Genomic DNA, 21,836 nt, shown 5'->3' with positions numbered 1-21,836 from the left:
ATGTGCATGAGGCCTTAGGTGACAGCAATGGACATTGATTAACGTTAATGTGAACCCAGAAAACTAAGAAAAAATTGTTGTATATTATATTGCATGTTGCATTCCACCCTTAGAAGCATAAGGGGAGAGATTTATCCAGTTACAGTCCCTGCAAAAAGGATGGGATTCTAGCAAATCCCACCCACCCATTGTGGGAAAATACACACGCAACGGACACGCTCTGATTTCCAAAACCGTTGCCGTTTTGGAAATCTCAGCATGTCAATTACACCTATGGAAATACCAGCAGTTTCCCTATAGGTATAATGAAAGCAGAGAGTCTGGCGTATCAACCAGCACAGTCCCTAATGTACCTTATAGATGCACCATATGGTGGCACATAAAGTAATACAGATCCTTAGGTCAGTGTATGCAGTTATCATGCGTGAACAAGTCCACAGTATACAGAAATAATGTTATAATGTAGCAATATGTTCTTCCCATCTTCACATAGTCACCAGAATGTGTACAGAGTGCGACTGGGATGGCAGAAGAGTGTCCCAGCAGGCAACAGGTTAAATATGAATGACATCTTTAATGTGTAATTTAGTGCTGTGCAGAGACCAGGGGCGATGCTGTGAAGTTGACTGGATGGAAGGCTCAGGGGGAATCCTCTGGGGAGTTGGGGTAATGTACATGAAATAGGCTGCAGGAGATACTTTGCTTTGCAGACACTTCTCCTCATCCCTCCTTACCCACAGAAGCTTTTTGGGCCCAGTGTGCTTGCAATTTATAATTCTCTCTATTCTCTTCACAGCGGCTACGATTTTGACTTTGATTACTACAGAGATGACTTTTATGAAAGGTGAGTGAAGCTGCGTGGATGCACTCTGACCTATTTTTGTTCTCCGTCACAGTGTGAATTGCATTCAAGCGGCAGGGGGGAGGAGAGAAATCAGAGACGGTAAAATGCAATCACATCTCTGCATTGTCAGACAGCACGACGGGAGGGATGACAATAATGTGCTCAATCCTTCAACCAACCCCGAAAGAAAGAGCCCACAAGATCTATCTGGAGTGTTAATCATAATTAGGAAGGGAGCAAAGAGCATTATGGGGGATTGTGTGTGCCGCGGATCATAAGAGTGGTCATTTGGCTAGTTGAGGAAAATGGAGGATTCCAATGAAATAGCCTCCTATTGCTTCTAGTCATACATTCTACCAATGCATGTGCTTGAAGTCAACCACTGGGGGCATCATAATGGTGACATTAAAGGGAGTCTATCCTAAAACCTGGGCAGGGGGGCATCTAAAGATCTTCAGGGGGTCACAAGCCAAGTTGAAAAGTTTCTTCTCCACACTGCAGGATTCCAAGCTGCCAGAAATACTAATTGCCTGAATTTATCGGAAACTTTGATGCTCTCCCAGTTATATGACCAGTCACGTGCAGGAGCGGAGCTTGTATAGTAGCTCTTTGTATGAAAGAAACAGGGCTGCCTGTGGGAGGAATAATAGGGAGATAGCAGTGCTAAATGTGAGTGTGGGGGAGGTAGCAGGGGTGAGCTTGTGGGGGAAATAGTGGGTGCATCAGAGTGGAGTGTGTGGGGGGAAATGTGAGTGTAGCAGAATTTAGTGTGGTGAGAATGTGGAAGTAGTAAAGCTGTTTTGGAGGGGTATGAAGGCAGCAGAGCTCAGTGTGTGCGCGAAAAGTGAATGAAGGAATACTGACTGTGGTGAGAAGTGGAAGTAGTAAAGCTGAGTGTGTGGGGGGAAGTGATCATAGCAGAATTGAGTGTGGTGATAATGTGGAAGTAGTAGAGCTGTTTTGGAGGGGTATGAAGGCAGCGGAGCTGAGTGTGTGGGCGAAAAGTGAATGCAGCAATGCTGAGTGTGGTAAGAATGTGGAAGTAGTAGAGCTGAGTGTGTGGGGGGAAGTGAACGTAGCAGAATTGAATGTAGTGAGAATGTGGAAGTAGTAGAGCTGTGTGGGTGGGGCATGAAGACAGCAAAGCTGAGTGTATGGAAGGGGTGGGCTGTATGCAGGAAGGAAACAAGAAAGTAGCCCAGTTGTGGGTGTAGAGGGAATGCATCGAGGTAGCAGAGCTGTGTGTGCAGAAAGGAAAACATGGGCAGCAGAGTGGTTTATGTGTGTGTGTGTGATTGGGAAAACATGGAATAGCAGAGCTGTATGTCCAGAGAATATGGAGGTAGCAGAACTGTTGAGGGGGGAGAACACGGAGGTAGCAGAGCATGGCATGTGAGAAGGTAGAATATGCAGACCAGAGGCGGTATACAGCTGAATAGCATAACAGAAGCCAAATATAGCTAAAGCAAACAGTGCTTCCCCTTGTGAGCCGCTGCCTCCATTGCTGAGCTATTTCTGTTTTTGTCAATATGCAAATTAACTCTTTAGAGCAACAAGGACATTAGCGGTTACATCTTGGGAAGAATAGCTACACCCATGTTGCTCCAAAGAGCTTGTTTGCATATTGTGAAAAACAATGATATCTCGGCAATGGAGACAGCTATTGGGATGGGGGCAGTGGCGTAACTAGGAATGGCGTGGCCCCGTGGTGAACTTTTGACATGGGCCCCCACCAACGCCGAAGACCTCGACTGACCCCCTCCTCCTCACTCTATTATGTCCCTTAGTAATCCCTGAACACAGTATCATCCCCAATAGTGGCCCCTGCACACAGTATTATCCCCCATAGTGTCCCCTGCACACACTATTCTGTCCCACTCTGGACACCCATAAACAATTATTATACTCTGGGGTCTTTTCAGACCCCAGAGTATAATAATCGGAGACCCGGGGGAATAAAAACATAAAAAATTACTGTTTCTTACCTGTCCCCCGGCTCCTACGCTGTCTTCTCCGCTGCCGTCCTTCTTCTATGACGTCGGACGTCACATGACCCGGGAAGCAGGCCGGGTTCATGTGACGTCAGGAAGGAGGCCTAGCAGGATCGTGGAGAGGTAAGTAACAGTGTTTTTTACGTTCCCTTACCTCTCCTGGTCCGCCGGTCATTATACTCGGGGGTCTGCGGTAGTTACGCCCCTGGATGGGGGCACTAATCTACAGGACGGGGTTGATATACTGGATTCTGGTGACTCCCTTTAAGGGCTTATCTGAGAGTTCAAAAAATGCAGCAAATATCCTAAAATAAAAAAAAAGAACTAAAAATAAAGCAAACAACAGAAAAACTATTCACCTGTTCATTTCTATGTCAATCCACTGCGATACACCGGTGACCCCCGCTGGTCTGTGTTTGCAGGCGGCCAGCCTGTCACATGCTTTATAGGATGGCATCACATCTGTGTGCTCAGTGGGTATGGCAGGATGTAGGGTACGTGCCCGGTAAGAGCAGCAACACATACGGTATATAACTAGTATCATGTTAGCCATAGGTCAGACATATTACTCAGCTCCATACAATGATACGTATACTATAGAAGCACACTATTCCCAGACCTTGAAGGGAAGGGGTCCAACCCTGGTAAGAAGCATCCTCTTTGGTACTCCACAGGAGAACATTGTCATGGTCCTTTCACTTACGTTGTTTTTGTCCGTTCTTCTCTTCCATAGTTGGGACAGAAGGGGCTACATATTAATATGGATCCATCTAACAGATCCCGGGAGACCCCATTGACTATAATGGATATCTGTTGTATTATCCACCACATCACTGCTTGCAGGACTTTTTCATCCATGACTCTAGATGGACATAGTCTTAGCACACTATAGGACAAGGAATTTGTCCAAAACAAAGGCATGGAGGGTTAAACAAATTTTGATCTTTGCTATGGGTCTTCCTCTCCCCACTCACTTTATACCATAGTTTGCGCAAACAGCAATACAAGGGTAAAATATTGAGTGACTATGATCAAAGGTGGTTCACATTTTACTACGTTTTCCAGCCTAGAGGGTCTTCCTCTTTTGCTCCCTCTTAGTAGTTTGAGGACATATGTCAGAGAGACCACGGGACCCTTACCCATTACTTGCCCACATTCTATCACGACATTGTCTGCTTTGACCATTGTTGTGCAGAAAATTGTTTCCTAGATCATAGCACTGGGATATTTGCAGCAATAGAGGAGAATATATATATATATATATATATATATATATATATATATATATATATATAGTTATATTATCTGTATTTTTAGAGCTATATATTTAAGAAGCTGGCAGATTTGATCCCCCGGTCTCTCACCCCCAACCTGCCCTTCAGGGGGCTCCTCATTAACCAGCAGGTTACAGTAAGCAAGTGAGAAGCCTTGTATACAGGGTATCCTAGGTATAAGATCTGGTGATGGACACAGAGCCGTCGCTTGCTTTCCTCTTTATATAGCTCATATATAAACACATGAGTTACTGTGTAATTTACTAAGAAACCAAAGGTGTCAAACGTGGGGGAATTAAAAATACTAAGGGAATTTTTCCACAAAATGGTCATCTACGCAGCCGCCTCTTAGACTGCAGCTTGATGGCACGGCCATGGATATCCGGTGTGGAGTCACAGCTCCCCCTGCTGACTGCTTAGTGCAAAACTCTTAAAATGTTTCACTAGTGTGTGCGAGTGTGGTCATTGATACACCGGATAATATTCCATATCTATCACAGAAGCAGTGCATGGTCCGGTCATAAGAAACCGGGAAGGCTCTGTGCACGGTGCTCTGCCATCTACATGAGCCTTTAACCACTTAAAGGGGTTATGCAGGGACAATATTCCCTTCATTGGATAAGCTTTATTACTAATATGTGTCCAGGCCCTAATGACTGTCGTAAAATACATATCAGTAGTTATTATTAAAGTGTAAGTAAACTTTTTTTATAGTAGTAAGTAATGAATACAAGACATCTTATACCGCCCTGTCCATATGACCTATTAGGGAAGAGATATCCTAAAGGGGTTCCCATTCTTGAGTCCCACTCTAGCAGAATCAGCCCAACCATGTATAATATAGGCAGCCATTTATTTACATGTCTGGCCTTACATTGGCTTCCCCAAGATGGAGCTGTTAATAAAACCTGAGATATCTACTTACAAGAACACACAGATTGCAGTTCACTATAAACAGAAAACTCCACAGCAAGTGGACATAAGATAGAAAATGTCGCCTAAACGTGTCTTCTTTATCTCTCTTCCATATAGGTTGTTTGAGTATCGAGGCAGGGTGTCGCCCGCTCCTCGGGCAGTGCCGGTGAAGCGCCCCCGTGTCACAGTACCTCTCGTACGACGAGTAAAATCAGGTCTTCCAGTCAAACTGTTAGCAAGATCAGCGGCCATTACGGGGAACGCAGCTAAGCTGAGATGTAAGCTATATTTAGGACCTAGAAAGTGACTTGACGCTGTGCTGAACAACATTGACAGTGTTCTGTATTTCCCTCGCTGCTTAGTAAGAAGCAATGAGATTCAGGCCATCAAGTCAGAGCTCACACAGATCAAGACGAACATTGACGCTCTCCTGGGAAGATTGGAGCAGATAACAGATGAACAGAAGCCATGTGCAGGTTGGTTCACTGGGACTCAAGTTACCCCAACACTTTCTGGCTGAACAACCCCCCATCCGACTGTTGGGTTTCTCTGACGCCCCTTAAATACACATAGGCCAGCTATATACATTAGATTTCAGATGGCCATCAAGTGGCTGTCCAATCATTCATTGGATTGTTTGTATGTCCGCATCATGTGAACATACCCCACATTGTGGAAACGCAGCTGTTTTTGTTGTAGATTTTTCTGCAGCTAAAGCCAGGAGTGGATTGAGCAGAAGGTAAAAGTATAGGAACTTCCTATATATTTCTCATTCCTTTTGTAGCCATTCTTAGCTCATAAAATCATAGCAAAATCTGCAAGAAAAAAAGCTGCATTTACACAACTAGGGGCCTTAGCCTAAGGGGCCACTCAGACGATGGAAAATGAAGAGGAATTTAAGGTGGACTCATTTCAGATTCCTCCCCATTTTCCAGCCCTGTGTTCCCAATGGTGTAAAGTCAAAGCTGAGCTTTGAGTTGTTGCCACATCTTTTTCTGGATGATTAGCCAAAGATGAATGAGGCAAATTATTGGGTTATTTGGCATATGCAGCTACAGAAACCGTAACAAGATCAGGAAGGATGCTTATTTCTTCCAGTGTCCTGGGTTGGCCTCTATCGCCCATTGAAAACAATGAAATGCAGATTCCATGCGGAATTTAGAACTCATTTCGAGTTGGAATCTGCCTCAAAACCAGCCCCAAATTCTATCATTTGAACATACCCTAACAACTAAACTATAAAGGGACAATTACTTACCGTATTAAAAAAAAACCGAGTAAATTGGTTGATAATTGGTCAAAAGTAGCCCATCATGGTAAACACAGGAATTTTTTGCCTGGTAGCCAGGCGCAGGTAATCTGCTTTTGGTAGACTAAAGTCTAAGCGTGCTCACAGCATCTCCATGCCCGATCGCATGCCAGTCATCAGCCAAGTGAATGGCTAGCTTTTTGCTGGGGACACACAAGGCCAACACGCTGCAGATTTTCAGTAATTTTTCCGTATGTTTCTCTGCAAGCTACCATGGCAAAAACAAAAACTTCCCAGAATTGCTGTAGGATTCCTACAACTTTCAAACTTTGCATTGAAAAAATTGGTCCCAAAGAGTGTCGCACACACTGGTTCCAAAAAGTGAGCAGGGCTACGACTCATCTCCTGATGGCAACACCAACACAGCTATGGTCACTGACTACTGACAAGTAACGCCATTGACTTTCTAGATCCTTGGCATTGACTGCCACTAGAGCTTCAACCTCATGCCGCTATATATATATATATATATATATATATATATATATATATATATAGGCTTCCTTTGTGTAGTATTAGCGCTTATTCTCTAGAGAGACGCTTGGTAATGATCAATGTGTGCAATTAATAGTTAACTATTTCTCTGTATATTTAATGCATGTTACCATCTGCCGCTTACCCCAGCCATAGCATCAAGGAAGAAATCCGACTGCAGCCGGAGCGAATTCTCCCAAGATGACAGCACATCAGAAGCGGGAGACACTGTCACAGACGAGCCTCTTAATGGCGATGAGGGAGAGGAGCTTGTACATGATGACTGCACAGATGACCTGGTATGAACTGCGCTCTAAAGAAAAGACAGGAACTGTGAACCTAGGAAAGTTACCTGCTAATGGATTACAAAAATTTAGCTTAAAGGGAGTTATCACCATCAAAATCTCCTCTAAATCACCTATATGCAGTTGTAGGGGCAGTTAGTGACATATTGAATGTACCTGACATGTGGCAAAGTGCAATGGAGCTGCTCAAAAATTCAGCCTTTATTCCATAGGCAAATGATCGGTTTGGTGCACTCAGGGCGGGGTCACACCTCATGATTTTTATGTGGTCACCAACCAATGCCACCCACAAAACCAAAAGACTAAGACTGGCATGTATCATGAACAGTGATTTGGAGCGACCACAAAAGAAGATAGTGCTCCAGCAGTTATAGCTCCGCCCCAAGTGCACTAAACAGCTCGTCTGCATATGGAATAGTAAAAAAGTGGAAAAGTTTTTCTTAGCAGCAAGATTGAACTTTGACACAAGACAAGAAAGAAAGTTGACTGTGTCACTAACTGGCCATAAAACATTATATAAGGCCTGGTTCACATCTGCATCGGTAATCCATTTGGAGAGTCTGTATGGGGACCCCCCGAATGGACTACCGAACACATTGGCAAGCAGTGTACAGTGAAAGCACATGGACCCCGAAGACTAAAATGGGGGTCCGTGTGCCTTCCGCACAGACTCCGCACGGAACATGCGGACAGAAAAGTAGTTCACGATCTACTTTCCTGTCCGTATGACTTGTGTGGACATCTCGTGGAAAGCACACGGACCCCATTATAGTCTATGGGGTCCATGTGCTTTCACTTCACACCGCTTGCCAATGCGTTTGGTAGTCCGTTTGGGGGGTTCCCCATTCGGACTCCCCAAACGGATTACCGAAGCAGATGTGAACGAACCCTTGGTGTTTTTGGAACGTGAGCATAGAAGGGTGCAGAAGAATAATCACTGCATATACCAATACATTATGTAGGAGGCAGATACAAGAATTTTCTTTATAGAATTTTTTTTTTTTAATTTTTAACTAAGGTCAATTTAACAGGTTAAAAATTTATCCTGGGCAACCTGGGTAGATCATAAATATCAGATTGTCAGGGGTCTCACAGGAAAAGTCCTATTGACTTGAAGTGCCGTGTAGTGTTTTACACGCCAATCCAAAATTAATGGCCTATCCTGCATATTGATCATCAATAACATACTCCTAGAATACCCCTTTAAGTTACAGTAAATCATGTGCGTGTCCAGGAAATTTTTATTTAGGCCGTAAATATCTTATTGGTGGGGGAGCAGGTAAGCAGGCCTTCACACAGTCAGCTGCTTGGGCTACATCCAGCCTGTGTACTATATACTACACAGAGCTTTTTTTGTAAAAGAAAAAAAAAATCACACAAAAATTGACCACATTGCCCTATTTCAGATAATAATAATAGTAATAATACATAATATGAGATACAACCCCGCTAGAGTTATAACTGGTCATGATTCCTTGACACTAAGCCTTGGCCTAAGTACAGTCAAGAAGTTTCCATGGATACTTATGGCGGTACTTATAGGAGAGGACACCCTATATTCTGAATTACAACAGTACAGTCCTGTTGTGGCGACTTCCTGGCACTTACGTACCCCTACCCAAACTCCTTCCCATACTTGCAACTGTTCCCTCAGGTCTGGTTTACAGCTGCATTTGGTATTCTGTTTGGAGAGTCCACTTGCCCCGCTCCCACCAATGGAATATTAAATGCATTAAAAAACGGTTAGCAGAAAAACCACACAAACCCCATAGATTATAGTGGGGTCCATCTAGTTTCCACACAAAACATGTGGAGAGAAAAGTACTGCTTGCAGAATCGCTCTCAGAGCCATATGAGGTCTTACAATGCTAATGCATTGCAAAAAAAACGGCTCTTCTATTTCAGGCTACTCTATGTAGCCTGCAATAGAATCCATTCACAAGGCTCCCTACTGTCATGGCAATGGGATCCTGGACTCGGAGCTTGCTGGCGGCACCCATGTGTCGCCGGGGAAAACGGCAGCACCCACGTGCCGCCGGGAAAATGGCGCCTCAGTCAGCTTTGACCGAGGCACCAGAGGAGTTAATGCCCACGATCAGTGCGGGCACTGAACATGGGAATTAGCGCTGGGTGTCTACTGTATAAAATAATAGACACCTGGCGGCTATGGTGGCCGCTTAGCTCCTGAGCGACTGCCATGTTTAAATACCTGGCATTTGCCGTAATAGTACGGTGGATGTCGGGAAGGGGTTAAAGGTGCAAGGAACTGGACTTGAAAAAGATGAAAAATCCTCATAAGTCCCTACATGGTGTGGGGAAGTTATCTCGGTAGCAGCAGGGTTGCAGACCCAAACAGTCATGGCAGCCACACAAAAATGTGCAGCAAACTGGTTTATTTACAAAAAATACAGGAAAGCAAATAAACCTTGACTTCAGGCACAAAAATACAAAACAAAACACAGCCTTAACTTCAGGCAAAAATAAATCAAATCTCTGCTCGTCTGAGCACTAACTACACAATAACAAAATAATACCTCACTATACGTGTGGCTCTCTGTCAGCCACACAAACAAAAACAAGCCAGTCCAACTCGGTCTCACCAGACTCAAAATGTCAGGGCAACTCCCGCCTCCTCTCACTCCCAGGTTCTGCCCTGTATTGCAGGTTCTTCAGCCTATTATGGGCCAGTAATGAGCTCAGGATCTACACAAAAACCGCAGCAAAATCTGCATAAAACCCCCCCAAAAAGTTGAGTTTCTGCAGCACAGAGCCTCAGCCTTAAAGGGATTTACAGCAACCAACTTGGTGAATACAATGATCATATTCTTCCCCTGATGTGGATAATCTACATTACCTGTAGGATAGGTCTCCATGGCGTGGCAGCTGCATGCACCAGACACCAGGCCCAATAGCAGTGGCCAATAGCTACACAATTTTGTAGCCATTTGCCATCCCATGAAGGTTGAGGCCACATGCGACTACCGTAGAGTGGAAACCTTGCCTTATATTCAGTAACAATTAAAGCCACCACTGCTCCTGATATTACCAGGCCCCTGACTGTCTCCCCAGCCTTCACAAAGAAGAAAAACTCTTGTAGATAACCGACCATCATTAAAATTCTGCGGCTACAATCTCACATTGAGCAGCCTTCATTTACCGTGGCCCAGAATGGCCATTATCTGGGAGATAAACGAGACGGGTAATTAATGGCAGGCCGAGAGTACTGGAGGTCGGCTTCACTGATTCACATCTTTGTCTTACAGGAGAACAGCCACTATACAAACTCATCTCTCCACTAACAAGGTACGGCCCGGATTCCTCTAAATACCGTTCAATCTTAATTCCACATTCTTAATAAGCCTCCAATTATCCGGGATTATTTCTTCCTCCACCGCTGTGAAAGGGGAACAATGTTATTCTAGTCCTCTGTTCTCTACATTAGATCCAATGTCTGCATATGTCAGGGAGGAAAACGCGTCAGTTTTGTCTCTTGAATAAAGGACCTCTTACTTGTATACAGAATGTATGAACAGCGCATAAAAGAGACTGTTATACCACATTATATTCTACATATGACAGACACTTAGGGTATGTTCACACAGCGGAATTTGGAGCTGAATTTGAGGCAGAAGGGCCCAAATGCTTTTAAAACGGATTCACACAGGAGTTTTTTGGACCAGATTTGACGCGGTGGCCGCCTCAGCATCCGGTCCAAAAAACAGCTAGCCGCGACTGGATGCCGGTGCATACACGTTAGATAGCTGCTGACTGACTGACACTAGGTTCACACCAGCTTTGGGTTTCCGTCCTACGAGTCCAGATAGGGACTCAAAAAATGGAAAATATCTGCTTAATTAGTGGTTACCTAGATCCGAATTCCCTAGACCAGGGGTCCCCAATACGTTGATCGCGATCTACCGGTCGATCGCGAAGGACGTATGGGTCGATCACGGGATGCAGCCAGGGATCCCCGGTGTCTGCTTGTTCACAGCGCAGGCTGAGAATCATCTCTGGACACTAGCAGGCCGGGGCCTTGCACTCGTTTGCAGTCAGGGCTGCGGCGGCCCTGCCTGCAAGTGTCCGGAGATGACTCTCAGTCTGCGCTGTGAACAAGCACTCCAGACACTTGCAGGCCAGGGCCTTGCACTCGTTCGCAGTCAGGGCTGCGGCTGTGATTAAGCGCTCCGGACACTTGCAGGCCGGCAGCAGCAGGTCCAGGGGATGACACGCTCCCCGCTCTTAGGGATGAAGGGAGCCAGGGTGCTGCTTGTTCACAGCGCAGGCTGAGAGTCATCTCTGGACACTTGCAGGCGGGGCCGCCGCAGCCCTGACTGCGAACGAGTGCAAGGCCCCGGCCTGCCAGTGTCCAGAGATGATTCTCAGCCTGCGCTGTGAACAAGCAGACACCAGAGAGCTGTCTACTGCTTTCACGCTCCGCCCCACCCACAGGCCCCACCCACAAGAAGTGGGTAGTAGATCTTATCCTTTGGTCAGTTTATAAAGTAGCTCACATGCTGAAAAAGTGTGAGCACCCCTGCCCTAGACTATAATGGGGTTCGTGTGGTTTCTGCCCGAAATGGCGTTTGCTGGACTATCTTTAGTATAGGATCTGTGGGGGTCCGAGCACAGATTAGCCTATCCTGAAGCTACTAAAGTGGACGGAGAGTGGAACTAGTCTTCTCCTACAAAAGTACTTGGAGCGGAGTTGCAGTCCTGTCCATTCTATAGTGGGTGACACCAGGGAAGAGAGAGACCATACAGTGCATGACATGACAAATGCAAAAAACAACAAAAACATTCCCAATAACATATTAATAAAAATTCGAACAATATACCATATCTACACCAACATAGAAAGAATCCAACATAATGCTAGGTCAAGAGATAAATAAAAAAAATTATGGGTCCCAGAAATATTTTTTCCCCATGAAATAGGCTATTGGTGAACAAACATAAAGACCAATATAAATTCGGCATCCCTATAATCATATCAGCCCATATAATAGAGTTAACCAATTAATAAAAATTAATCAATAAATTACATGCACCTCAAAACTGTACAAGTAAAAACTACAACTTGTCCTGCAAAAAAAAGCCCTCATACATCTTTGTTAATGGAAAAATTAAAGGTAAGGCTGGGTTCACATGGGGTTTTTTGGGACCACTGGATATTCTATTATGGACCTTTTCTACCCCACCATTGCAATATCCTGCAGCGCTGTACAACCCCATACACACTGCTCTGCCATATACATGGCATTATAGGGCCTACCTGCAGTCCTATGGAAAACTACAGAAAAAAGTCTATTCAAGCGCAGCTATGTTCCAGCATTATCTGCTATGAGATGTGACAGTCATCTCCATATTGTCTTTACAGTTGCACGAGACGGCTTCTGATCTGTGAGGAGTGACGGCTATGGTTCTGTATATGGACTCCTATATTCTGCCTCCCTGAGAAACCAGAGCGTTGGCTGGATTTTCAGAAAATGTAAAAACATGAAGTATTATTTATCATTTTATAATATGAGACAGCAGTGACCAGTCTGGTGAAGGAAGCACACACCGTAACCTGCGAGGATGGACCGCCACAGGCCGAAACGTGTGCCATATGTTGTAATCCCATACGTTCTATGCTGACGGATATCTGACAGAACAGTCTGATACATCTGAGGTGTAGCTAGGGTGCACTGGTGGGGTGTGTAGCCCTCATAGAGGGTGTCAGAGGGACGCAACATATCATATCATAACATATCAGTATTTCGCAACAGTCTTTGTAAGCCAAAAATAGGAGTGGGTCACAAACACAGAACAGGTGCAAATCTTTCTATTATGCCTTATCTCTGAGTAGCCACTCGTGGTTTTGGCTTACAAACACGGATGTGGGAATAAGGCCTTAGGGGACATGTACAATATGACTGATAGAAAACAAGGGGTGATGGGGAGATGTCTGTTAGGATGCAGCAAGTGTCTGAGACAAGGCCACGAACCGCACCAACATGCTATTTATCATGGATTTTGTTAGGTCTTTAGAACTGGTGACCTATCCTTGAAGATCGACAGGGGTCAGACATCTGGGCTCTCGCCATTCAGTTGTTTCCATAGTGCACAGTAAAATCTGTGGCCTCTTCGCACTAAACCAAGCACAGAACCGCATTTGTTACAGCTTGGTATCGCAGCTCAGCTCCATTAACTTAAATGGGCCTGAGCTGTGATTAGGCTATGGGACCGGCGGACATGACGCCACATGGCCTGTGAAGGTGAAGTTGCACTCTGGAAATACTATCACTTAAAGCAGCTGATCCGTGCGGTTTCCGGGTGCCGACCCCTACAGATCTTCAGTTGATGGCCTATCCTAAAGATCGGATATAAACCTGGGGGAAACCTTTAATGGCCATGTGGTTTTGTGGGTAACACAGGCACAGTCATTAATGCCAAGACCCTTATTGGACGCAATATTTTACAGGTAAATATCAGTCTTGTCTATATAACTGTGTAGGCATTAAAGGTGTTTCTAAGACTGATGGCCAATCCTTAGGTCATCCTATAACTGGGAACCCCACAGATCACCGGTATCAAGGCAGCGTGGGACAGCCATACAAACTGTAGTGGTATGTGTAAGTATTAGGCTACGTTCACACGGGGGGGCGGTGAGGTGGATTTTGGCACCGAGGGTGACACGAGGAGCCGCCTCACTCTCGGGTCTAAACCCGCCTGCTATGACTGTCGCGGCTTTCCCCTCCGGAGCAGACTCAAATGAATGGGCCAACTCCGGAGGTTGGCTGAAAGGACAGACTGCTTCTTTTTTCATGCCGCTCACGGAAAAAAGTAGCCTGGCCATAATCCGCCCCCTCTGTGACCGTGTGAACGGGCCCTTAGAGCACTTCCCCATACAGTAACACACGCTATACCTGCACGTCCATTATACCCGCCCATAGGTGCCCATAGGGAGCCTGTGTGCTGCTAAACAGAGTCTATGACCAAACTGTAACCCTGGTAAGAAACCATTTAGTGGTATTTTTCACGATACTTAGGATGTATCGCGAATAAACATGTTTTACAGCTAACTAGTACATTTTGCCATTACGTTGAGTAGAAAAACAAACAAGCAGCAAAAATGTACCAATGTAGGCAAACCGTGCTATGTAGCGTTCTTACTTTGCAGCATTTTTTCACATGCATGCCTAAAACTTTTGCACAATACTGATTTTAGCGGATCCAATCACAGACAACCCAAGAGAAGCTGTCAGCACCTACAAGCCACAATAAGTCAAAATCACCATAAAATACACATTAAGGCCATAGCTAAAGCGCTGTGGAAAGAATTGCTGCGTGAACGCATTGCGGTTCTTTCCGCAGCACTTTTAAGAGAAAGTTCACGGCGTTTTCCTCTGCGGACTTTCTCTTCCCATGATATCTACGGGAAGGCCGCCGGCGTTTCCGTAGATATAATTGACATGTCCGCGCTGTGATTTCTTCCGCAAAGTGGGCATGGGATTCACATAAATCCCATCCCCTTTGCTTGCACTGTAAAACGCCGCGATTTTTCCCGCAGCATCTCCACTGCAGGCAAGTCGCGGCGTTTATGTCCCGTGGGGCCCCGGCCTAATGGAGTCTCTTGTGGATACTGAAATTTGCAGCATGTGTATTATATTGCAGGACTGCCACAGTGCAGAGGCCAACACTTATAGGGTAAGGATCCCTTGTAGCGAAAAAATACTATGGAAAAAAATCCAGGAAAACACATTACGTTTGTTTTTTCGCTGCATTTTTCATTGCACTTTTGCTTTTTTTCCTTCCCTTTTTAAATATATAAGGGAAAATGCTTGCAAAAGTTAACACGCTGAGTTTTGGCAACCTGGGCCCTTAGCCTTGCCATAAGGTGTATTTTTCATCCATATTGACTCTGATACTATGGTATATTATATTGTAGTAAAACATAGAGGTGTTATGGAGGCGTAATACAATAATGTGCTTAAGGCCTATAGGATTGTATTTTCATGTTTCGTTGACTTGTATGGGGAGAATACAGACATGTCAGGGATTATCAATAAATAAGGCCTAATTCAGACATAGGTATTCTAACCATATTAACCACTCAAATTCTGGACCAAGTCTAAAGTAACATATAGTAGATCCCTAAGTTGGTTCTAAAAGAACTTTGGGGGCGGTACAATATCAGAAAGTTGTATAGTAGATCCCTAAGTTGGTTGTAAAAGAACATCGGGGGCAGGTACAATAGCAAGAAGTCCTTTAGTAGATCCCGAAGTTGCTTCTAAAAGAACCTTGGGGGCGGGTACAATATCAGAAAGTCCTATAGTAGATCCCTAAGTTGGTTCTAAAAGAACCTCAGGGGCGGGTACAATATCAGCAAATCCTATAGTAGATCCCTAAGTTGGTGCTAAAAGAACCTCGGGGGCGGGCCCAATTTCAGGAAGTCCTATAGTTAAACATGGGCACAATATGGCTAACTCTTTTGGGTAAACTGAGAAACACAAAAGCCTAAAAAGCAATATGAAGAACATACTTGGCAGCAGCAATCCGGACGATCATGTATGTATATATCTATATACTTCTGCTCACCTTCACAGAATTGTCCTGTACTGTTCTATGGGCCGTTTTATCACGCTTTTTGCTGGGGTCAGCAGGTTCCTGGCGCGATCTCCTCATTTTACACTGGTCACTGGTCTAGTGGGAGTCACTTATTTACACGAGGGCAGAAATGAGCTGCTGTATGTAAATATAAGGGATGTAATTACAGATAAAGATAAAAAAAATGTTTTCTAACTTTTTTTAAATACCTTATTTCAATACAGATAAATGTACTGTTAAAATCTGGGTCTTTCTTGTGATGTGGGAAGTGAGTGCATAGTCATAACAATAAAAGCTGATGGTGATCACCAAACTCAGGTGGAGAAGGATAGGATCACACTGATCTACAGTATATACTTGTGTGTAAAAACTCTATTGTGTCTACTTATGGAAAGCGTGTAAAATCTGTGCTATCTGATGCTGTAAATAAAGGATCCTGTAAAATAATGGTCTGATCGCTTATTATTCTGACGGAAAAGTGCAAGACAAGGCCGAGGTCAGCATTCCTAAAGGAATAGATAGCTGTTTTACAACATGCTGACTGTTATTCCTTCTGATCCCTCTATACATGGCCAAGTATGCAGGTATTCTTAATAAATAGGGAATAAAACACTGCTAGGTACCTCTTAAAGGGAGTGTGTCACCAGAGCCCAGCATATCAATCCAGCCCCACAATAATCTGCCCCCTCATATTCATTACTGATGCTCTGCTAGGAGTAACTGTACAATAGCAAAGAAATAGCTGAGGAAAGCCAAAGTGATCATTATATAGGAGATCCAAGATAACTGGGCTGTATGTATAGGGCAAATACATGCAGGCCTGATACAAGAATAGAGCAATCTTTGAACACAGCCAGTCAGGGTACGTTCACACAGAGATTATTGCAGGTGGATTTTGACACAGAATCCGCCTCAAAATCTGCCTGCAAAAATGGCTCCCGTTGACTTCTGTAGTAGCTAGTAGAGGAAAAAAAGAAGCAAGATGCCCGGTCTCCGCAGCTCGAGACACGCTCCTATGGGGCCCATTTATTCCGGCCTAATCAGGAGCGGTATGCCACAACAGAATGCCGATAGTGCATTGGCAACCTGTCGCGGCTGGCCGCGCAGAATGTTCACACTGCAGAAAAGGTGTCCTCAACCTGTGACCATACCCTAAAGCTGCTTGCTATCTGTGAATAACATCCCATGTATAATCACGCAAGCAGCCATAAGTAGATACAAGTACATTGAAGACTATTCTTGCATTATAAGATGTGATTTGCAGAATCTTCGATCCTTTGCACAAAGCAATTTCCAGACTTGAGAAGAATCAACTCATCCCCTTTTTTCAAGAGCGAAAATAACCTCCCCCTCCACTTAATGTGATCCCATCTTTCTTATCTAATGGATCAATGGATGAACTTCCTTGGTGTGAACTCCAAATTAGCTAGAAGGTACACATCTAGTGACAGGAACTTTAAAGAGGATTTTGGGCTTTGACCCTTACACCAAGAGATGTTTAAGGATCCAGTGGTAGGCTGCTGTCATTATTCACCACTCTGTTCCATGCTTCTGCATCGGGACCTTCTAAAGTAAGGATGGTGGCCTCCATCTTGGTGGGGGACACTTATTCTCAGCTGCATTGTGTATCCCAAGGGACTGCAGCGTCTAGACAACTAGATAATGAAGTCTATTATACCAAAATCAACCAGATTTTAGCAGCCATTGTCTTAGAATACTTTCACAACTTTTTGCTCTTTGCCGCTGTCTTGTCTTGTCTTACACACATGATCATCTATGTATGAATAATACAAGGACCTATAACTAGGACAAGCCTCAACGCTACAGCACACGAGCAGAGGTGCCAGAGCGTAACTATAAAACCAGCTAAGACCTTATTCAGACTCTCCCTATGATAGTTAGTTTGGGTCATTAGATTTGGGGTCAGCATGGGACACAAGCCTCAGGACCTGTGACCACAATATGAATGCATTAAAGTGTAGATGAGGCCTAAATGTGACCCTGTTAATAAGGGTGAATGCAATCTATAAGAGTGTCTATAAGGCGCCCCTAAAGGGTGGAAGGTCTTGTTAGTCACTGCTGGAGTTTCCGTCAAAAGGATATGACAGTGTTTCTTCTAGAGCAGAGCCGCCACTTCTCATATCTCCTCCAATATCTCTACCAAGAGCTCAGGAGACAGCGACCATAAGGTGCCCATAAATACTGTGTCAGTCAGCACCCGACAAAAGGCCACTCGCATTCTACTCTTGCCTAATAGTTAAAGCAGTAGCACTCCAGGATGCTGCAATAGAGCAGTGCCTGCAGTCCGGCTAGGCACTCCATGTAAAACCAGGCTGCAAAGCACCCAAGTATTCATAATTGGCAGGGGTCTCAACAGTCAGACCCCCACCGATCAAAAACTTACCTCCTATACATAATCAGAATATCCCTTTTACACAAAAGTAGTCACTAGAAAAGTCATTTTAAAGTTTGGTACATCTGTAGATGACCCGAGACTCCTTCTATGGGTGATGCTGCCACCTGCTGGATGAACATACTGAGATATAACAGATTGCTCACTGACAAAGACATGACCAGTTTATAATTTTAAGGGTGGGTTAGTTTTTTTGGGGGTTTTTTTTTATGTAGATTGTGAGCCCCACATAGCGCTCACAATGTACATTTTTCCCTATTAGTATATCTTTTTTTGGAATATGGGATGGAAATCCATGCAAACACGGGGAGAACATACAAACTCCTTGCAGATGGTTTTTCGCCCTTGGCGGGATTTGAACACCAGGACTCCAGCGCTGCAAGGCTGCAGTGCTAACCACTGAGCCACCGTGTGGCCCCGGCTAAGGGTGGGTTAGTTTTAACAGTGAGAAATAGAATATCAAAAATAAAATCCAGAAAATAAAAGTATTTGATCCCTCTAGAAAACAAGACTTACCATACATACTCGAGTATCCCCGAATTTTTCAGCAAAGTTTTTGTGCTGAAAAAGCCCCCCCTCGGGGCTTTAAAAAAAAAAAAAAAAGTTGTAAATTCCTCCTTTCCCTAGAATACATACAAAAGTAGAAAATTACTGTGAAACACATACACATTAGGTCTCCCTGTGTCTGACAGTGCCTGGTCTACTGAATATAGGGGATCTGCAGTGCTCCTCTTCAGGAAGGGGTTAATAGGAGCACTGCAGATCCCCTATATTCAGCCAGGCTGAATTCCAAGTGGGGGAAGAAAAAACAGTCCTCAAGCTGAGGGAAGGGGCAGACAGGCAACCAAAACACCCCGTCCCCTTCCCCAGCAACTACTGCACCCAAAAACTCCGAGCATTTTAATTTTTGAAATTTTCCAGTAGCTGCTGCATCCCCCCCCCTCGGCTTATACTCGAGTCAATACGTTTTCCCAGGTTTTTGGGGTAAAATTAGGGGCCTCGGCTTATATTCGGGTCGGCTTATACTTAAGTAATACTTGTTGGTGACACCCTTGTTGGCGCGCACAGCAGTCAGAGGTTTTTGTAGTTGATGAGGTTGGTGCACATGTCAGTAGGAATTTTGGTCCTTTCTTCTTTGCAGATCATCTCTAAAGCATTAAGATTTTGAGGCTGTCGCTTGGCAACTCAGAGTGTCAGCGCCCTCCATAAGCTTTCTGTGGGGGTTAGGGGTTTCCATTGTACTGGCAATTAGAAAATGTGACATGGCACAGAAACTATTCCAGCAAAATCTGTTCTCCAAAACCGAAATAGCGCTCTTTCCATTCCATGCCCCGCCATGTACCCATACAGCAGATTATGGCCACATATGGGGTATTGCTGCGTTCAGGAAAAATTATTTAACAAATTATGGGGGCCTTTTTCTCCTTTAACAACTTTGTGAAAATGAAAACTTTGGGACTAGTGACATTTTAGTAATTTTGAACCTACACATCCCAAGGTTAGTAAAATCTGTGAAAAGGCTGTGGGGTCAAAACGTTCACTATACTCCTTGATGAATTCTGTGAGAGGTGTAGTTTCCAAAATAGGGTCACTTTTAGGGGGTTTCCATTGTTTTGGCACTCTAGGGGCTCTGCAATTGCGACATGGTGCCTGAAAATTATTCCAGTAAAATCTGCTTTTCAGACCCCCAGTGTCGCTCCTTCCCTTCCATGCGTTGCCATGTGCCCAAAAATCAGTTTACACCCACATGTGCACATATTTCTGTGCTCAATGAGGAACACAACGCGAGATGCGTTTTCTTCTTTAGCCCTTTGTAAATGTGCTAATGCTACGGCTAAATGAATGTATTCGTGAGGGAAAAAAAATGAAATGTCTAAATTTCAACTCCATATTGTTTTAATTCCTGTGAAATGCTTAACATACTTTCCAAATACTGTTCTGAATCATTTTAGGGGTTCCGATTGAAAATGGGGAGATTTATGGGAGTTTCTAATATATATAGGTCTAAATAATCCCCTTCAGAACTGAAGTTTATTCATCTTTCTAACATTGATAGCATGTCCATTAGATAGGGCATTCATATTATATCTGCAGGGGTCCAACATCCAGAACCTCTGCAGATCAACTTTTCAGGACAGTGCGGCTGCAGGTAATGCTAACATGTATACATCTATGGCGAGAACAACCTTGAGCAAGCCATCAGTTGAGAAACTACAACTCCCAGCATGCATATTTGCTCTGTTGTTGTTGGAATTCCAACACAAGTGAATGTAGTATGCGGAGTTATAGATTTACAGCAGCTGGAGTGTGAAGGTGGCGGACCCCTGACCATGTCACACGAAGATGCTCCAAAGCAGCAGCACTACATATATGTAGGTTTCTATAGTCAGGTTATGAGATGCATATAGAATAAAACCCAGGATTACATGACTTTACCAGAAAGGCCCTAGACATCCCAATGCCCACAGTATCAGGTACTCTGACCCGGTCAAACCACGTCTGTGACATGGTTGCACTCCCTGCTGTCCAGCCCAAACACACCAAGTCCTGTCTGCAGCTGACTGTGTACTACTGACCTCTCACATAGCACCCTGTAGCCCCTCCTTCAGAGTCATATATCAGGTTGTCTACCACCTTTATAGGCAATAGATATCCTGAGATATGGCTTTCTGAAGTACCTTCCCAAAAACCAGCCATGAGAACTATAAAAATAAAATGCCCACATTGATCTTATAACAGTGAGACTGGCCATCTGACAACCTTCTTATTCCAGCACTGCGGCAATCATATAACCAATTCCCTGACTGCTGCAACCACATGAGAGGGGCAAGAGGGCCACAGATTCAGAGACCGGCCCCTACAACACCATTTAAGTGGCTTGGAAGACAATCTGGTAATGGTAAACCCTTTAAAGAGGACCTTTCATGGTTTGGGGCACAGGCAGTTCTATATACTGCTGGAAAGCCGACAGTGCGCTGAATTCAGCACACTGTCGGCTTTTCCGATCTGTGCCCCGGGTAAAGAGCTATTGGTCCCGGTACCGTAGTGCTTTACGGTCAGAAGGGCGTTCCTGACAGTCTGTCAGGAACGTCCTTCTCCACAGCAGCGCCTATAGCGCTGTACAGTGTGAGCGGGGAGGAACACCCCCTCCCCTCCTGATAATAGTCGTTTATGGACAAGCACTGTGCAGCGCGTTAGGCGCTCCCATTTTTGTTCTTATTTCCTGCCATCTTTTTCAGTATTAATCTGTTTTTAAAAATCTTCAAAAGATTATTTCAAGTCGTTTTCTGGAACAAGTAAATGTGGCATGGCTGTCAGGATCTTCAAGTGTGAACATAACCTTATGGATAAGATCTACATTTTTTAGTATAAGTGTGAAATAATAATGAGAATACATATTTGCAGTAAAGTTTCAATTGTTGGGATTCTTTTCTTTTACCAGGACTAAGACATCTACATAAATAGGCCAATAATGGCACAGTGGGTGTCCTTCCTAGACTGATCAAGTGTATACAGTTAGGGTAAGTTCACACAGGGTTTTTTGGACCAGAACCTGAGGCGGCCTCAGGTTCCGGTCCAAAATACAGGTAGCTGCAACTGGATGCTGGTGCAGTGCAGTGCGCACTCCGCTCTGGATTAGGCCCAATGAATGGTCCTAATCGGGAGGGAGGGAGGGTCTTCAGGCAGATGTCGCGAGGTGAATCCACCTGAAAGAATGAGCA

The 21,836-nt window shown here is 44.4% G+C and overlaps 1 protein-coding gene across 3 annotated transcripts in view; it reads left to right on the top strand.

Moving 5' to 3' along the window:
- Positions 1 to 13,422, top strand: part of RALY (RALY heterogeneous nuclear ribonucleoprotein) — a 164,264-nt gene extending 150,842 nt beyond the window's left edge. For 2 of the 3 annotated variants that reach the window (XM_075277575.1, XM_075277573.1), the window contains 6 exons: positions 797 to 844; positions 5,142 to 5,302; positions 5,387 to 5,500; positions 6,958 to 7,106; positions 10,376 to 10,415; positions 12,490 to 13,422. In XM_075277575.1, coding sequence (XP_075133676.1) covers positions 797 to 844; positions 5,142 to 5,302; positions 5,387 to 5,500; positions 6,958 to 7,106; positions 10,376 to 10,411 — 508 coding nt within the window. In that variant the 3' untranslated portion in view covers positions 10,412 to 10,415; positions 12,490 to 13,422. The remainder of the gene's footprint in view (positions 1 to 796; positions 845 to 5,141; positions 5,303 to 5,386; positions 5,501 to 6,957; positions 7,107 to 10,375; positions 10,416 to 12,489) is intronic. The other variant, XM_075277574.1, reaches the window with a different exon arrangement.
- Positions 13,423 to 21,836: the final 8,414 nt, after the last annotated feature.

The sequence above is a fragment of the Leptodactylus fuscus genome, chromosome 6 (assembly GCF_031893055.1).
Source record: "Leptodactylus fuscus isolate aLepFus1 chromosome 6, aLepFus1.hap2, whole genome shotgun sequence".
Taxonomy (NCBI): domain Eukaryota; kingdom Metazoa; phylum Chordata; class Amphibia; order Anura; family Leptodactylidae; genus Leptodactylus; species Leptodactylus fuscus.
Note: the sequence above shows the minus strand (reverse complement) of the source record. Positions and strands in the feature narration are given on the sequence as shown.